This window comes from Amblyomma americanum, chromosome 1 (assembly GCF_052857255.1).
Source record: "Amblyomma americanum isolate KBUSLIRL-KWMA chromosome 1, ASM5285725v1, whole genome shotgun sequence".
Taxonomy (NCBI): domain Eukaryota; kingdom Metazoa; phylum Arthropoda; class Arachnida; order Ixodida; family Ixodidae; genus Amblyomma; species Amblyomma americanum.
The window spans coordinates 13,050,638-13,070,142 of NC_135497.1; the positions used below are offsets into that span (position 1 = coordinate 13,050,638).

General features: G+C 47.7%; 1 protein-coding gene across 1 annotated transcript in view; it reads right to left on the reverse strand.

Moving 5' to 3' along the window:
* The window catches only part of CkIalpha (Casein kinase Ialpha), a 42,654-nt gene that overhangs the window by 8,432 nt on the left and 14,717 nt on the right, over positions 1-19,505 (reverse strand). Inside the window, exon 4 of the mRNA XM_077642998.1 lies at positions 7,234-7,332. Within this exon, the coding sequence (XP_077499124.1) occupies positions 7,234-7,332 (99 nt within the window). The remainder of the gene's footprint in view (positions 1-7,233; positions 7,333-19,505) is intronic.

Here is a 19,505-nt window from a genome sequence, read left to right on the forward strand (position 1 = left end):
CTATAGAAAGACCTCTTAACAATATATTTGCTTTTTAATTTAGAGCAACGATTCTGCCACTTCTAGGTTTGAAGAGGAATGTCGATTTGTTGATAAAAAAAAATGGTTCCAGTTCTACCAAAATGGCGTCATAGGCTGATCTTATTGCGTCTCCATTTGCATACACTGAACTAAATGTGCGGATATAAAAAATGGCATAACGTCCCACTAAGTGCCTGTATACACTTATGGTATGTAGACAGCATTAATACTCTTCTGTAACCATATCTGCACGCAGACGCCTACATGCGTACGAACACGCTCTTCATATTGGCTGAGGTGCTTAAAGGAACTTTTGAGATTGGAGTACATGTAGATGCTTAACCCTTTCCCTACCATGCAAAATTAAAAAAATTGCGCCAAATTTACCGGAATTTTTTTCCGTTGATTTCATATACATTTTTTTTTTAATAAAAGGGCATCATTCTTTGTAAGCAGTAAGGATTCTTTATTACACAAACTGCTTAAAAAAATTGTTTACAGAAGGCTTCACTGCATGGCCGCAGTGCATTGCGAAAAATCATCTCGCAGCGTTCGATACAGCATCCAAAATGAATATGAAGAAAACAATTGGTGAACGCGCGAAAAACATGCACATGAAAAGCGGCTACTTTTCCGCAGCTCCTAAAGCACAGTTAGAAGGACACTTCCGTGTCCTACTTTTCAAAGCAAGGCACGGCACATAGGCCAACTCCACACTGTTCGCACCGGTATTGCGTTTCTTTCCTTTTCTTCTCTGAAACACCTTTGCCGCCCGACTGGTAGCACACTACAGGTCTCCGCATTGGTGTTGCTTTCTTTTCTGTGGAGGGGTTTCTTACAAGGAAATGTCTTCCTTGCAACCTCAGCAATTTGCTTCTTGAGCATTTTCCTCGCTTTGGCCTCCTCTCTTCATCCAGGTTTTTCCTGAGTAGTTCTTTCACAAGTTTGACACGAAAATCAAGATGCGTGTCTTTTCCTCCAGACTTCTAGTATAGAAGAAAAGCACTGAAAATTGCCATGTCCATGTGGTGCCGAAAGATTTGCTTGTAGTACACCTTTTGGCCATTTCTGGTGGCAGGGTAATACGATAAATTCTGATCGCATTTGTCCACACTGCCCATGGTGTTGTAATCTAATGCAAATGTTGGCTTCGACTTCACTTCATCCTTTTTGTTCACAACCTCCTCCATTGTAGCAGCATGGACAGTACTCAGGAGTCTTCTTGTCTTGCCACTGCATGGCAAAACACTTACCGCGCTGGGAAGCAACTATTTCACCCTTTTGGGGCTTTTGTTTCCTGAATGCAGGCATACCCTTCCGCATGGGCTGGGCTGTGCCGAAAACATCTGTTCTTCGCTTGATCAACGAATCTACCAACTCTGGAGAGTTGTAGTAATTGTCCACAGTCACGGTATAGCCCATGTCGAGAAACTGCTCCATCAATGACATGACAACCATGGTTCCCATCGCCATTGCATTGTCTTGCGGCACTGAGCCTTTGCCCATGTAAAGCATCATATTACAAATGTAACCAGAGCTAGACTCACTGACGAGGAAAAATTTCAGCCCGAACCTGGCTTGTTTCAGAGGCATGTATTGCTTCCACCCAAGTCTACCTTTGAAGAGCAAGAGGCTTTCGTCGACAAAAGCATCTTGTTCAGGAACTTATTCAGAGAGAAACTTGTCCTTCAGCTTCTGAAGTACTGGCCATAGCCTTCGGATTTGGATTGGTTGTCTCGTCTATCTCCTCTTCATTGTTCACAAAGTGCAAACAACGCATGAGCATTTGAAAGCAGTTTCGGCTCATTACCTCTCCAAACATTGGCGTATTCAGAATTTCCTTCTTCGACCAGTACAGATGAATCTGTGGTTTCACAATGATGCCTTCCAACACTACAAGAGCCAGAAACACTTTCATCTCTTTCTTGTCGACCTCCCTCCATGGTGAATTTGAGTTGGAATGAAATAACTTTCTGGCATGCCGGTTTGTTTCAGTCACAATTAGGTTGAAAATTTCCTCATAAAAAGTTCAAACCACGACACTATACCTTCAGAGTCAGGCGGAACTTCAGTTATCCCAGGCGTTTGAGAGAACGGGAAACGCGGCAATGCAGCAGGCGGATTTGACAAATCTATCGGGCACCACTCACGGGCAGCCGCAAGGTCCTCCGGTCCATCCACAGAATCGTCCACAGATGACAACAAGTCACTTTCTGTTTCCGAGCACAACTCCACTGAACTCATTTGATGAGGAGTCGCCAAAATACTTTCTTTTGTGTGAGCTTTCATTCACGTGTGGCACAGGGGCAGCCATGTTTCGCGTGCTGCCGTCGAAGGCGGGAATATGAGGACAGACAACGCACAAATGGAAAAAAAGTGGACAAGTGTGGCCATCTAGTGCCAGAAATCACAACTAGATGCAATAAGACGAGTATAGTCGTCACTAGTTCGCTGTGTGAACAAATTTTGTGCATGACAACTATAGTCATCATCGGTTATGCTGGTACAAAATTTCATGACATGTATACTCATCATCGGGAGGGAAAGGGTTAAGCGCATATTCAGGGCAGTGGTGAAAGAGAGGCGTGCAGGCCACAGAAATAACTAGGGGCACAAATTGCAAAATGTACACACAAGTGCTCCCCTGTCTGCGACATATAGGCAAATTATCATCTGGAAGTACAGTACTCACGGATTGAAATAGGACATTCGGAGCGCGTGGCCGTCGCTTCATGGAGTGCCGCCCGTAGACGCTCATGGAACCAAGGTGGTGCATTGTGGTATGGCGTGAGAGGGAGAACATCTACAAAGCAGAATTGTTCCTTCCAGTAGCCAATCAGCCGGCCTGTGGTTTACCACATGCCTGCGTGGCACTGCAAGGCTAGCGCTCCGAATGTCCTATTTCAATCCGTGAGTACTGTACATCAGTGAGACACAGTGAATACATGAATGGGTTCCTATACATTTTTATTTTCTTAATATTCATCCAAACAGCATTTAGTTGCCTGGATGTCATGAACCTCCATGTAGCAAATTCCTTGATATTACCAATCCCCCAACGCTGCCCCCCCGTGAAATGTTGTGCGCATTTGCGAACTCTGTGCAACGAAGGTGTTGTGGCGGTCAACCTTGACATAATGAACCCACCAGAAGTTGGAGTTTGGTTGCTGCCCCAACCGGCAACATGTCGCCAGATGAGGAGAGGAAGACCCCAAGTGCTCTTCGTACCGCTAAACGCCCTGTATTCGATCACCGGCCAACGTGCCATCATCATTCATCGCTCACGACAAGCATCCAACCAGCCATCATCGGAGTGGTCGCGGAAGTCCCGGGGAGGAACACTTTATTTTTCATTCTTTTTATAGTTCGACAAAATTTTTTGTACCGATGGCGCAGGCAAGCAAACAGCTGGCCAGCGCCGGGCGCCTTGTTGCGTCCTCAGGACGATCTACGCATGTGCAGTGGCTCCCCATGTAAGCAGCTATCGCTATGCTAAATCTCTATAATCGGAGGACACACGGCTTCCTTGATTTTCTATGGGTAAATCTGCTAAACAAGTGCGTGAGCACAAAGGGGAGCTAGCAAGAGATGGGTGCCTCTATACGATGCCTGCATGTAGTGCGTACATCCAGCAGGTCTCAAGAAATCAAAGCAAGAGCTACACAACAACGCAACAGCAATTAAGAGAAATAGGTCTCACACCCCACAGATATGTCTGCACTGCCCGTAGGTTGGCGGCTCCCCCAATTTCTGATTGCCATTTTTGTAGAAAGTCGACACAGCTTTAATGAGTGTGACAAAGCTTCAATGCATTTTCTGGCCTTGTGTATCACAAAAACACATTATTTATAAAATGCCTAATGTGCCGTTCAACCCTTTTATGTGCCACAACTATTCGAAATAGCCAAGCTCAAACACCCCTTTCTGTGGCCCTTTAAGGCCAGTCTATCGCACTCCACACATGTAATGAGGGCTTATGCAACGTCCCACTCCATTCTTCAGCTGCCAACGCCAGTTCTTCCCCCATGGAAGTTTGTACAGCTCAGTGACAACAAGCCAACAGATAGCAGCTGAGGGGTTGAATTGGGGAGATACATACGTTTGCCCCTCCCATTTAACCGTGGCTGACAGTTCAAAACCGCCGGACCCCACTCCGTGATTGTGTGCGGTACCGAGTGCACGCCGACCATGGCGGGCCTTGCTCTGATGGAACAAAGGAACGACACAGTGGCCGACACAAACAGGCAATGATTGCTGCAGCAACAATAATGCCAGCTAGCAACAAAACACGCTAAGGAATCGAGGTCGTCTGAATCACCAGCAAAGTTATGAGCGAATGTTCGCCAACGCTAGGGCAAGGGATACTCGAGGCCTGGACAAGACGAGATACGGGAGCCAGTCTTCCCACTGCTTCCTCGCCCCGCTGGCGAAGAGCGGAGCCGCGAGCGACACGTCCGCTCGGGCTGACGATCCCAGCCGAACAGCCTCATCGTCTCTCCCGCGCGCGAGCTGCAAGCAGTCTCCCGCGCTTCGACGCTGGTGCCCTCTCTCGTTAGTTAACTAACAAGGGAATGTGCCCCTCCTCGAGGCGAGGCTGCTGCTGCTGCACGGTGCATCGTGGGAAAGTCAACACAGGGGACTGCAGGGCAGATCCCCACATCCCCCCAACCTTAAATAGACCCACGCGCCTGCAAGTACATGCTACGGAGGCTTCTACTGGTCTTCATGTTCTTGAGGCACGTCTTGCAGCAGAGGCCATGCCGACAGCGTCCACGCAGACTTCTGCGGTGTTCCGAAGGCTGCATGAAGGTCTCCGCTGGGACAACTCCCATGGTCTGCGAAGAGAAGGCCGGTTGGAAAACTGCAGGCCAGGATTCTGCAGTAATCGCCAGGGCAACAGCAACCGGAGGTGACTGTTGACTGGTCTCACCACAGCTGCCCCGGAGGGATGTGGCGAACAGGATACAGGGTGCTCCCTCGCAGCAGGTGGCAGCGAGACGATGTGCACCGGACAGCAAGCCGGAGTGGCTCCATCGGATCTGCAAAATTGCCGGAACGCTCTCGGCGTGCCTTTAACGTAGGTCACGGGAGGAGAAACGGCATCCACAAGGGCCTCGTGGCACAATGCCTAACTCGCTAGCAAAACGTGTCAGGCGCCTGTGCAAATGCAAAGTTCGAGTGAACAAAGCCCTTTCTTGAGTTGAACGAGACTGCTCAGTTCGTGCGAGGTTACAAAAAAAAAAGGGCGGGCAGCAAAGTGCGCCCCCTCTCAACAACACGTTCCGGTCCGGTGGCCGTGTCTCTTCTGACGTGGTGCAGGCAGCCCCGAAAAGCCTCAGGCCTAACTACCACTCCGACCACGACCGTGAACACAATAAAGACCCGAAACGGGTTACGTGCGCACAGCCGCAAGGAGACATCAGCGTTGTGGGGTGGTCCTACCCCGCTCACTGCACGAAGCAGCTTCTGAGCGGTCGGCACCCACCATATTGTACGGTGTCGGAGCGCCCAGTGCCGAGCTGCAATACCAGCGAGCTCGTAGCGGCACCCATGGCACCGGGCCATCCGTTTCCCGGAACCACGACTCCCAGAGTCGAAGAAGAGAGAAGGGACAGCAGAGAAAAATATATAGAGAAAACTCGGACCACCCACGCGGCTTCCGTACTCACTCGCTTCAAGCTCTGCAACACCGCGGGCGCTAGGCCTCGCGCTCCCTCGATGCGGACCAAGTGGTTCTCGTGAAGGAACTCCAGGGAAACTTGACGAAAAACGTGCTGAGCATGTCGAAAAGTTCAAACATGCTGCAGCACAATACACCTTGCATTCAAGAAAGCATGACCCACGTCCTACCGATCAAAATTCACTCTAGGTCTAGCACTTGTCAAGTCCGGACAAAGAGCGTTCCTCGAACCGAACAGAGAGTCGTCCAATGTTCCAAGAGCAGGCCCCATGTTGGGCTGCCAGATGTGGGGTTGAATTGGGGAGATATATACGTTCTCCCCACTTAATTGCGGCTGACAGAGTTCAAAACCGCCGGACCCCACCCTGTGATCGCGTGCGCTACCAAGCACACGCCAACCACGGCGGGCCTTGCTCTGACGGAACAAAGAAACGACACAGTGGCCGACAAAAAGGCATTTATTGCTGCAGCAACAATAAAGTCAGCTAGCAACAAAACACGCTAAGGAATCGAGGTCGTCCGACTCACCAGCAAAGTTACGAGCGAATGTTCGCCAACGCTAGGGCAAGGGATACTCCGAGGCCTGGACGGGAAGAGATACGGGAGCCAAGTCTTCCCGCCGCTTCCTCGACCCGCTGGCGAGAGAGGAGCCGCAAGCGACACGACCGCTCGAGCCGACGATCCCAGCCGTACAGCCTCATCCTCTCTCTCGCGCGCAAGCTGCAAGCAGTCTCTCGCGCTTCGACTCTGGCACCCTCTCTCGTTAGTTAACTAACAAGGGAATGTGCCACTCCTCGAGGCGAGGCTGCTGCTGCACGGTGCATTGCGGGAAAGCCTACACAGGGGACTACAGGGCAGATCACCACACAGCATCTGCAATCTGCAGTGGAGATGGCGGTTGCTGTTGTACTCGTGCTTATCAATGTGATCGCAAAATGTCTCGCCATGTTCGCAACTTCAAGCAACAAAATTTACTGTGACAAATTTATACAGGGATTTACTGTGTCAAATGATGCTTTAGACATTAGAATACATGGTTCACCATGTGGCTTTTGTCTACAACTAAATAGTGTATAAATGAATGCAGTTTCGGTTTCATAAACCAAACGATGGCTGTGATGCGCTGGGAGTGTTTAGGTCACGTGAGGCAAGAATAAGCTGGAATAAAACCGCTGATACGCTGTGCGTTGTTATTCCAGCTCTTGAAGCAGGCTGGCCTAAGCGTAAATTAAAACTATGTGCCAGTGGTTATACTGCTTTTCTTTTTGCAATGCGTCGGGTGACCTATACACTACCCTGGTTGATGAAACCAAGACAGCATCACAAAGAAATTCAATTATAAATTATTTAGCACTTGTCGGCAGATACCACATGCTGAACCATGTATTCTAATATGTAAAGCATCATTTTAAAGAAGCAAACATGCATCTAAAGTGCCTATGGTCCTTTAATAGAACGAAGCAATCTCAAAAAATGCCTGCTACATAAATATGCAAGAACCTAACTTCCATACAATGAGAAAAGCAACATACCTTGTTACAATGACCACCAATTCCCATGAGAAAGTTGTCAGGCTTGATGTCCCTATGAATAAAATTTTTGTTGTGCACATATTCAATGTGCGTAATCATCTGAAAAACAAATGCATTTCAAAAATTAAACACGGCAACTTGTTCCCATAGTATCCACTGAACCTTTCATAGCATTTGAATCAGTCAATAAAAACTGTCCCAATAATACAAATACAAAACGTGCAAAAAAAGCTGGAGTTCATTGTTAGGTAGCCAGCTAGTACCCGCTTTTCCAACTCTGATAACGGCAGCTAACAGTGCACACTTTCAACAGCAGAAGCAGTTCTGCCAGTCAAGCAGCAACAACAGCTGCGGCAAACTGCATTCTTAAAAGAATTGCTCTTTGCTTGAATTGATAAAAATGTAGCGGTGGTATACTACTCTGCCATCATTGTTTAACCAGCCCAGTCACCACATCATGCGCTTTTGAAAACTTCAGCCAAATGCAGCTGTTCTATGTACAGTCTTGCTTAAAAGTCTTAAGGCCAAAGGGTTTTTGCTTCAACCGCATAACAAAGCCATTACGGCACTATTAAAGACCGAATGACCTTGAAATGCTAGCAGAAGGTTTCTTCTTGCGGTAGAGAAGCTTCCCACTTTTGTATTTTCAACGATCCGCTACATGGAGCATTCTAGGAACATTCATTTCGCTGCAGTTAAACGCTGTGACCTTAAGACTTTTTGACCAAAACTGTACATCAGAGCCCGCTTGCACAAACCAAACAAGACAGTCTAGTTCCCAGTCTTGGAAAAGAAAGACGCATAACTCCTGCACTTTGTAAGTGGACAGCACCACCATGCTAAAGCCCCAACTAAAGCTGCTACAAGCAGGGCATAGCTGGGTCCTGGATCCTGTCTGCTAGCAAAGCAGGGGGCAGATATCTGTACATCAATAGGGGAGGATGTACAATACTAGGATGTGGGGCTCTTTTCTTCATGGCTTGAAGCTCTTTCAGGTTCCTGGAACTTTTCTTCGCGGTTTAAGTTGTCCTTTCAGCGCCCCCAGAGGGGGAAGGAGAGCCAGCACAGGGAGCATGGAGGTGGATGCTGTAGGCCTAGGATGTGTACAAGGAGCTGGGGCTTAAGGGGTTTAAAGATGGGGTCCTCAGTAAAGTACTGAACACCCCTCCCTCACTGGCTGCACTACAGTGTCTACAGCAAATTTAACGGGAGGAGAGAGGGGAGGGCAATCTTAAGGGAACATTTATTTTTGTATGCCGAATCTAAATATACCATTTAATTTCATGTAAAACAAGTTCTTGTGCACTTATCCAATCTGTTATGCAAGTCTCTTGGAGAAAGACTTTCAAAAATTCTGCTGCAGGGAATTTGATGAAAGGCACGTCAACAAGGAATGCAATGAAAGTAAAATTATCATCCTGCCTATTGTAGAAGTTGAGTTAGGCGTTTTGAAGTCGCCACCTCAGAAACGGGAAGGAAAGTTTGTATGCCTGTTTCTGGAGTGGCAACTTAAAAACCATACAACTGAAGTTCTGCAATAGGCAGGGTGATAATTGTACCCTTATTACACTGCCTGATGTCCCCCCCCCCCAAAGAAAAAATGCCATGCATTTAAGCAAGTTCCTTAAGCAAATTTTCTTCAAAAGCTCTCTCCAAAAAACTGCATAACATATTGTAAGTGTACAAGGTCTTGTTTTACATGAAATTAAAGGACATATTAAGAATCACCACACAAAAACATATTCCCTGAAGATTGCATTAGTGTGACTTCATTAATAAAAATTTAAACGACAGGTCCATACTATATGAAATAGGTCCGCTATTTGAACGCACCATTTGCATTGTGTGGGAAATGATTTCCGGGTCAACAGCATTTAGTTTATGTGGACTGGTGTATGTCGTCGTTTGGAGCTATTGGAGATGGCACTCTTTTGACTTATTGATACTTTAGCAGGGCTATGAAACGTTTGTCTATGAAAGTTCCTGAGCCAAAGAGGAATCTGTCCCCCATGCTCGCAACAATCACGCCATCTCTGGCACTAGTGTCGCTACGACGCAGGAGCCATCCCCCTCATTAGTGAAGGCAAGTAGGGGGGACGCATTGCGGAGAGGCAAACCCAAGGAGACTGAGCAGGGCGAGTCCCCACGAAACCAATTAAGGGTCTAGACTGTGAAAAGACTGGACTAGGAACTAGACTAATTTGCTTCGTGCAAGCAGCACCAGGTCTACAACCTTGTTCTAGGAATAAAAAAAAAGGTAAAAAGAAACGAAGAAGAGGTGTGTTGGCTTTGCAATAAAATACAAAAATTAAGCAAAGACATGTCAGTTTTTCAGCCCGAAAAGATCACGTGCTCAAGGTGCTTTGTGCATTATTTCTTTTAATATTCAGCATGAACTAATGTTCTAACCGCATGTGACAATTATTCGAGAAGACACTCCAAACAATGAGTTGTGGGCTGCCAAATCATCACTGCTCAGCTTCTGGGTTTACAGATAATTTCGCCCATTGCCTGAAGTGGCTCACAAGGTTAGCCAATAGCAGGTGTTGAGGGGTACATATGCGACTTCCAATCTATTTTGCAATTCAAGTTTTTTTAGCATGATTTCAGTAAAGCTCCAGACACACTCTTCGACAACACCCATGCATCTAAACAGTTCAGTGAAAGTACAGCGGCTGTAGAATAAGCCTAGTAGGTGATGTGGAACAGAAAAGATGTTGAAGGGCATCCCTTTATTGTGCTTCAGGCTGTTTAAGGTCTTAAAAACGGGGTGACAGCACAAGTCTACTAGTCCGAAAACATGAGGTGACTGAACACTGAGGTGACTGAATACTGAAGCGGCTGGAAATGAGCAACACTGCTGAAATGTGTCTCTCCAAGTCTCTTCGCTTTGTGTGTATACCTGCGGCAGCAGCAGGCAACAGTCGTTGCCATAGCACAGACTTTGTCAGAAGTTAGGAACCCAGAGTGGTTTGCTTCTAGGCCATGTACAGGGCTCTTTTAGTATCTCTTGGAGAAGTGAGGATGGCATTTCCTGTCACTTTCATTACAGGCCACACTGTGTGGCCCAGAGGCGCATCGCACTCATTACATAGTAGTACCAAATCTCACACGGTCTCCATAACAACCACATTTTTGACCTGTACAGAAGATGGCATGCTAGTACTAACGTAATCAAGTGTGCAAAGGCCCCCTTTGCTTGTTTCACAATTAAGAGGGGAGGGGGGGGGGGGGGGGGGGCGTCAAAGGTTTCGATAGGTGTTGGACATTTCGGTTTACACCGAAAAAAAAATAAAAGTTTTCAAAATCAGTTTTCAAAATTCAGTTTTAACAGAAGGTCAATATTCTTGGCATGCAAGGCATGATAACTGGCTGGTGAATGCGAGTTACACTCAGTCAAAGCTGAAATTAAGAAGGAAGCCAGGGGCACGATGCAACCAACGATGGTGTTGTTGGATAAGCAGTTCAGTTGTGTGATTTGAGGTATTGCACCGCTAGTTCATAGACGCCTCTGACAACCAGGAAGCACCACATCCTCGCCGCCCGCTAGCTAAGCACAGTTTGCTCATCATCATAACCTGTTAAGCAGCTAATCGGTTAAGTAGGATAATAAACTGCACGCAGAACAGACACGAAACCTTGCATGGATTTCACAAAAAGTATGTTCTCGCTACCACAACAATTGGGCAGCAGTTCCATCGCTGCCATCAACACGCAGACCAAGTGATGCTCCGCCCTCGCTCTGAAGCAAGCTCGACAAGCCAACATTAACATGTCAATCTAGTTCTTAGAAGTAAATTTTAACTTGCGTTTTCTCCCGGCTATCTCATTTAACCTGAGTTACTCTTTTAATGACGACAGAAATTCCTTCTACAAGTGCAGCTTCAAGAACTGCCACTTGCACGCCAATTACTGGTAAATAAATTGTTCGTTAATATGCATCACATTTCACTAGACAAAAATGAAATAAATGTTCAATTATAAGTGCAATCTATTTTCTGTGTCTCCTGTGTACTACATGCATCTGCCTTCCAAAATTTACATCTTTGATAACCATGTGCTATTTCAACAGTGTTCTGTTGCAAACATATGTTACCATAAATGACAGATCTGAGTGGTATTGCTGTCTTTGCAACCCTTGATCAGCATCGACTACGTTTTTTCTTTTGTTATCAGTGTGTGTGCATGCAAGTTTTTTACATGTACTATATATAGCCTGTCACTGCTCGAGGGGCAGGCGGGGCTTTTGTCAAGCTGTGAAACTTGCAGCTTTTTCTCCGCCGCCCTTTTTCACCACCTGTAGACTCTGTTGGCGAAATAAATGCTCATTGATTGATTGGTTGATTGAAAACACCGACTTCAAGCTCATTGATTGATTGGTTGATTGAAAACACCGACTTCAATTGACTTTTGGCCATACAGAATTGCTGCATTAAATCACTGAAAATAGTCAGTATTTCAGTCGTTGAAAATAATATCAGCCAAAAAAAAAAACGGGTTCTGAAATAAAAACTGAAAAATGTCGACCAAATTTTTTAAAAACATACAACCAAAAATTCTAACCCCTAGGTACAGATTAGGCATTACTTACCAAAATCCTCTAGAAATCAGGGCATTTTAAGATATACTGCACACTCCCCTCAAGACAAATTCTCAGATAAGATGAACAATGAGAGACCCCATAGAATTCTGTGCTAGCAAAATCTGCTTAATACAACCACGAACCCTGATGGCCTTGTGCAACGGCACTCAAGGGGTATCGGCGCAGCTTTGTCGAGCAAGTGAAAAATATACAGGGTGTGCTGCTAAATTTAGCCAGGATTTAAAAATATGTCAAGGCACTCTGAGAAGACACGACGAAATGCACGTCGCTAACTACTGTATGGAGCAAGTCATACTACTTTTTGTATCAGTGCATAAGCACTAACCTGATGGGTACCAACCCCTAGCAAAATAGTCCGTTGTCTGTTCGCCCAGCGAGTGCTCCATCCCGCGACACTGCCCGCTCATTGCCGCCTTCACAAGCAACGAATTTAGGCAAAAAAATTCCAATCAGAGAGATGTAGAACGGTCAGCAAAACGTCCAACTGAAACAGTTCTAACTTTACATCTATTATGTACTAGTTATTTCCGCTCATTGCAAATGTCCACGAAATAAAAAAATACCACGTGACATCCCCGTTTGCACGCCATGTTTGCGGTGCTCTCAAATGTTCCACATACAAACGAAAAAAATCTTTTAGCCAAGCGCACTCGCTTATAAGTGACAGGGCAGCGAAGCAGGCACTGGACGTCAGCGGTATGCTTTTCTCCCGGTGGTTCATGATAGCAAAAAGCAAACACAGCCCTTATCGCTTCCACTGGCGTAAACTGCACGGCCCTGCCACCTTTTAAGCGGCAGCTAAATGATCTGTTCGTTTGTATGCGGAACACTTGAGGGCACTACAAAGTGGGCATATCACGTGATATTTTTGTATTTCGCGTGCATCTGCAGTGAGCGGAAAAAACTAATATGTAATAGATGGGAAGTCAGAAACTGCTCAATTGGACTTTTTGCAGACCGTTCTACAACTTTCTCATTGAAATATTTTGCCTAACTTCGTTACTAGCAAAGTTGGTTAATTAATATGCAATTAACCAGAATACACAAAGTAGTACAACTTGCTTCATACAATAGCCAGCAACATGCACTTGCCTAGGCATATTCTAAAACCCTGGCTAAAGTTGGCTGGGACACCCTGTATAAAACGCTTCCACGCAAGAAAGTGCGCCCTGAAGAGACAGCTTCCACGCAACTTTGCGCTGTTGTGCGGAGAAGCTGTCTTGCGGGGAAGCTTGTTTGCCGATGCCAAAAAGGCAGGGCACCTTTGCTTCTGCCTGTGAGCGGCGCAGAGATGCCAGACCTCAACAGTGTGCATGTCACGTGCCACACGTTGCCATCGGCGGACTAAAAAGAACATCGGCGCGGAGTAGACCACTCTTTGACTTGGAGCTTAAACTGTTGGGAGCAGAATTTTTAACCGACACGGTGTCGCAACACACGTTATCGTGACACAGAGAGTGCCAGATATCGGTGCCGCATGGGCGCTGCCTGCGTCGGATGGAAAGGCGCGTGGTGCACCTGCTTGTAGAGTTAACAGCTACACTGCAGAAGGAGCATGATAAGCGAGATGCACAGCTACCCAGCTACACCTTCACAGCAGTCAGAGCCTCAAAAAACTAAATCTAAGTCAAGAACAAGAAAGAAAAAAAGCCACCGCAGAAAAGAAAGCGAAAAAGACAATGAAAAAAAGAAAACTAGACCAATGCTGTTTTCAAGTAGGATAATGTGGCCAAGGCCCTTCACCGCGGCACCGCCGCCGAAGTTGCACATTTCTTCCTTCACAACACTGAGCTTCGTCACGGAGCCCCAACAATCGCATCAGCTGACAGGGGAACCGTGTTTACGTCGGCACTTACGAGCGAGGTAATTCGACTCAGTGGAACCAGCCATCGAGACTACAGCTACCATCTGCAAACCAACGGACTGATTGAGTGGCTTAACAAGACAATTGCCAATATGATTTCCATGTATGTCGATGATGACCATGGGAACTGGGACCGGATACTGCTTAACATCATGTTCGCATGCAACACTGCGCTCCACGAAACGACGCGCTTCATTCCATTCCATTTGGTGCACGGTCGCGAAGCCTTGACCATGCTGGACGCCATGCTTCTTCCGGATCCTACTCCCTCTTCTGTCGTGGGCGCTGACCAATTTGTTTGTGACGCCAAAGCCGCTCGCCAAGTTCTTCGACAGCGAGTCCGGCGCCAACAACAGCGCGACGCCGAGCGTTACAAGCTCCACCGCAGGGAGGTGTTTTACACGCCCGGTGACCAAGTCTGGGTGTGGAGCCCGATCCGTTTGCGAGGGCGCTCTGAGAAGCTTCTTTGCCGCTACTTTGGTCCATACCAGGTGTTAAATCTCCTCAGCGCGGTGACCTACGAGGTGCTCCCTCAAGGAACTGTCCGGTCCTCTCGACAACTGACGTCATAAGTAGTCCACGTGGCACAATGAAGGTATATTACTCCCGTTAGCCCCTTTCCACAAAGTCACTCGCGCCGTAAATTTTCCACCTTGCTATATATTTTTTTTTACCCGCGCGTACGGCATCGAGTCAATGCCTCTGCGAAGGGAGGGGGGCAATGCCACACTGCTGACACTCTGCTGGCGCCACCTGGTGGGCGAACCTTGTCTTCCAACGCGTGGCCGAGAGTCATCTTTGTCTCGAATGAGCGCGGCTGTTTGGCCAGCCTCGCCCCAGTAAACGGCTGTGCTTCCCGCCTCCTGCTGCGTTTGTCGGTGACAATATGATCCCCAAGAGTAGTCATATAAGGATATACCAGATGCTGAGGCTACTCCTCGTAACTCTAAAATACAGCAAAACCTTGTGAATTCGGATTCAAGGGAGTGGAAAAAAAACGCCCAAATTATCTGAATGTCGAATTCCAAATGGCCCCCCAAAACGGCCAAAAACCATTCACGTGAAAGCAACATTTATTTGAGGGCACCAGGACAATTATCACCTTTTAAGATGAAAACTACGTGGCAACAGCGATTTCTAGCAGTTCCATCAAATGTTTTCAGTCGTGCACGCCATCAGGTGTGGCAAAAGCAGAACTGCTCCACAGTGGTAAGTGTCAGAAATGGTAGCATGTGGCAGCACATGTGAGGAGGCTTCACCGCACAAAGAACAAACAGTATGTGACAAGTGCAGAGTTTCGGCAAGCTGGAAGAGCAGAAATGCCACGCGGACTGAAGTGAGGAAAGCGCGCATTGGCACCAGAGCGGCAAGATGGCTTCCGAAAACAAACAAAAAAAGATCAGCAAGGCAATCATCATACCACACAGTGTGCAGCTTGGCTGGCTCGCTGATATGCGCAGCCGATAGCTGCCGTCGCCACAGGCTGGTGACAACTGGCGAAGAAGCTCTGGAAAAAAAACTATGCGGCCTGACTCTCTCAGCCTATCGACATGAACCTGCCGACCGTCAACACGCCTGCCTTTGCATGCAGATCAGAGCTGCATGAGAGAAAATACAATATGCAATTCAGGCCTGTGGACGAGTATCTGGACAATCGCCTGTCGAGCACGTCATATCTTGTCCGAACTGATCAATGTGAACCGTGCGGTGTCCAAATAAATGACCTTCTGAGGCCATAGACTTGCATGGGCGTTTGGCGGCAGTCCGAATTTCTGAATTAACAGGGGCCAAATAGACAAGGTTTTACTGTACCAGCGCTGCCCCTCGATACGTTTTCGGTTCCAGAATGGAAGGTGGTTTCTGACTCTGCACTGGTTTCCAGCTGACAACAGCAGTGATGTGTGTCTCGACAACTGACTTAAGCGCCGTTCCTGGCATGTCTTCAGTCCAAATTAATTGGTGTGTGCATAATTTCCCTCCGAATTAATGAGTGTGTGGAGCCATTGACTCATGTACAGTCGTGAGCAGAAGTGGTATAAAACATGCAGCCGGTGGTAGAACTCGGGAAAACTGCATAAAACACTATCTAGCAAATGCGACAGGGGTCGGGACAGCTCACACAGGACCCCCATCTCATCTGCAGGCATGCCAGTTGGCTCCTTTCGCTATGTCGTGCTACTGTTCGGTGAAATGCCGAGCAGTGCCGCAGCAATAGACGAAAAGATTTGAGTTAAAACTGGACACCACAGACATGACATTTTGTTCGTCGACTTAGCATCATGCGAACGATCATTACACCAGCGATATCTCAACGCGGCGAGCGCCCGTCATGCGCCTGTTGCCCTGCCGTACCTCCCCCATGACGCGAAAACAAAAATGAGAAAAAACACTCCACCCACGCAACTCTTATGGCATCGGACCATTTAGGCGAGAAGGAGCGCGATGCATCAAGCCCAGCTAACCGACATGCTTGTCGATAAAATGGGGCCCCGCCACGGCTGTCTCGATCCCAGATAGCCGTTGCTAGATGGGAGTTGCAATGCAATTTTCCCTCGGGTGCCTCGATGGCCAGCGCAGCTTTCAGGGTGAAGACACCGCTCTTGACGGTGGCACGTTGGGTCCCACTCTCCCGTTGGTTGCATTGAGCGCAATGCGGCGACGGCCAGTTTCGAAGAAAAAAAACTGCTGCTACTGCATGAAATTCCACAAATTTGGTATCCTGCCAAGACAGGGCGGTGCCAGAGGAACTCGCGGCCTTGCGAGTAGTTGTTACATTCATACAACGGGCGAAGCACTCCAGTGCAATCTGTTGACTCAGATACCAAGATACATGGATCTAACAATCACTATAACTTATTCCGAGCTGCACTTGCATATTTTCCCAAGACTGGCACTCAGACAGCTTTTCGTTTGCCATGAATTCAAGTGCAAGAAGTTGCCTTTGACGGCTGCTAAAGTTACGATGCAAAGTTAAAACAGTGCATTATATCTCCGCTCACAGTAAGGCCTGTTCTGGAATAGAGGCATTTCACAAGCCTTAACTCACATACTTTAGAGCTATGCGTTCGTTTCCAGCCTTCTTGTTTGACCTGCAATTCCCGCTTTTTTCTGTGTGCGCTATCCTGAGCACAGCGAAATAGCCATCTTTTTCTAATGTGGGCAGTTTAGCCGGGAACACAACAGCCCCTCATTGCTTGATCTCTGACAGCTGCATTACACACACAACAGAAGCTCACATCAAACAGAGGGGTGTTGCCTAGCGGGCTAAATTGCTCATTTTCACCATTCCCTGCCACCTTTCTTCTTCAGATTAGAGACACATCGCAGCCTTTTTTCTCCCGATTACAGCTGCCTTGCTACACGTGGTGGTGCTGAAAGCACCACGCTGTTAAAAGTCTGGCGTTTTGTCCACCAGATCAGAAGCAAGTAAATCGGCGACGTACGCCAGGAAAGCTATAATCATCCCGCAGCTGATCGCGACAAGGGGAAGCGAGGGTTAAAACCTGCCAGGCCACATCATAATTTGCCGAGTGCTTTCTTCAGAACCTGACAACAAAGACGTTTCTCAATTAGACAGCCATATTATTTACGCCCTCTCATGAATATGTGAAGCTCTCGGCAATGCAAGTTGTTCAGTTAATTATTTTCTACGCGTAGACAACACCGTTCAGAGGGAAACTCAACCGTCTGCGTGATTTTGTTATAGAACAATCCACGGGAAGCCGTTGAGGACATATCACCACTTGGTTTCAGACGTGTCCTCAACTGTCCACTCCAGAGCAATGTGGCAACAAAGCGTTTGGAAGAGAATTTTGCTATTACTACCGCATTTTCCCTTCTACAGTGCAGTAATAAGACAAGATCCCAGAGAATGTTGAAAAAGTAGGTGTTACCTACAAAAATATAGTTCTATTTTTCATCCTCCGCACTGCTGGCATATCCGAGAAAATTGGGGCCTTGTGAACAGCCCTTAAGTTCGCACAACAAATGCAGCTTGTAATAAGGAATGTCCTGCAAGGCGCTGCGTCGCAAACAACTAGCGGTACAGTCCAGGTACAAACCAGGAGCAGCGGTTAATCCAGAGCACGCACGAGGGTCGGAGCGTTCAACGCTTGTCGCTGTCTTCTTCTTTAATTTTTTTTTTGAAGTTTGAAGTTTATTTTCATTTCAGTATGAAATGAGGGACCAGAGACAAAAAGTGAATGTTAATTCACTTGACGGCGCTCAGGCCCCATTACATGGCAAAGCACCAGCTGCTGAAGATTCCGGAGCCGAACTCCAGTCTTACAACTTCTCTAGGCAAAAAGGCGCCACCCTGACGGTCTAGGACGATGTGACGACAGCGGGGTCGTAGTATGATTTGAGGCGGGCCGCGTGGGCAATTTCACGACCTCGGCGGTGATGATAAGGGGACGGCGTAAGGGGTTCGATGAGGTAATTGACGGGGGATGTCTGCTTAAGAAAGCGGTAGGGGCCCTGGTACTTGCCAAGAAGTTTGGAGGAAAGGCCAGGACTTGAAGAGGGTACCCAGAGCCAGACCAAAGAGTCACGAAGGTACGCAGGAGGAAGTGCAGAGTGATCACGGGTGCTTTTCTGCTACTGCTAGGCGTGAGAAGTGAAGGACTGGGCAAGCTGTCGGAATTCTTAGGCATAAGTTGCATTGTATAAGTTGCATAAGTTGTAAATTCAGAAGCATCAGGGCGGTATGGTAGAATGGTGTCCATTGTGCATGAAGGCTCACGGCCGTACAGGAGAAAGTATGGAGAGCATTCGGTGGTGGCTTGAGCAGCGGAGTTATAAGCGTAGGTGACAAACGGAAGAACGCAGTCCCAGTTACCGTGATCGGAAGCAACATACATGGCAGCATGTCGCTGAGGGTTAAAACTCTCAACCCTGCCATTTGTCTGCGGATGGTAGGCAGAGGTAGTGCGGTGAATGATGCGTTCCTGAAGGAGAGCTTCTACAAGTTCAGAGAGGAAGGCCGGACCTCTATCACTCAGCAACTCTTTGGGAGCATCATGGCGAAGAATGATGCGATATAGGATGAAGGATGCAATGTCATGGGCTGCAGCAGATGGTAAAGGCGACGTTTCGGCATAGCGTGTAAGATAATCGCTAGCAACGAAGATCCAGCAGTTGCCGGTTGATGTGCTGGGAAGAGGGCTGTAGAGGTCAATGCCAACACGCTCAAAGGGCTGCACTGGGCAAGGCAGTCGCTGCATAGGAGCGGCGGCTCGGCAAGGTAGGTTTTTTTCGGTGCTGGCATTTGGTGCAGGGCTGAACTAACTGGCAAACATAACGGTACATCCCACGCCAGTAGTACCGATGTCGTAGACGGGTGAAGGTCATCAAGCCAGCATGGGCACACTGGGGGTCATCCTGGTGGTCAGAACCAATGACGTAGCGCAGATGGGTTGGAATGACAAGCAGCCACTTGCGACCATCCAGGAGGTAGTTCCGGCGGTAAAGAAGCTAGTCTCTGATGGCAAAATGGTGGGACTGACAACTGAGAGCACAGGAAGGAGGTCGAGACGATTGGCCAGATAAGAAATCGAAGAGGCAAGCAATCCATGGGTCTCTGCGTTGCTCGGAAGCCAAATCAGCGGGCTCAAACGTCAAAGAATGCAAGGCGGATATACAAGGCACTGCCTCAGGCAGCAGAGGGGAACGTGAGAGGGCATCAGCATCGGCATGTTTATGGCCGGAACGATAGACAACGTGAATGTCATACTCTTGGAGTCGCAGAGCCCAGCGCGCCAGTCGAGCAGAGGGATCTTTCAAAGAGGACAACCAGCAGAGGACATG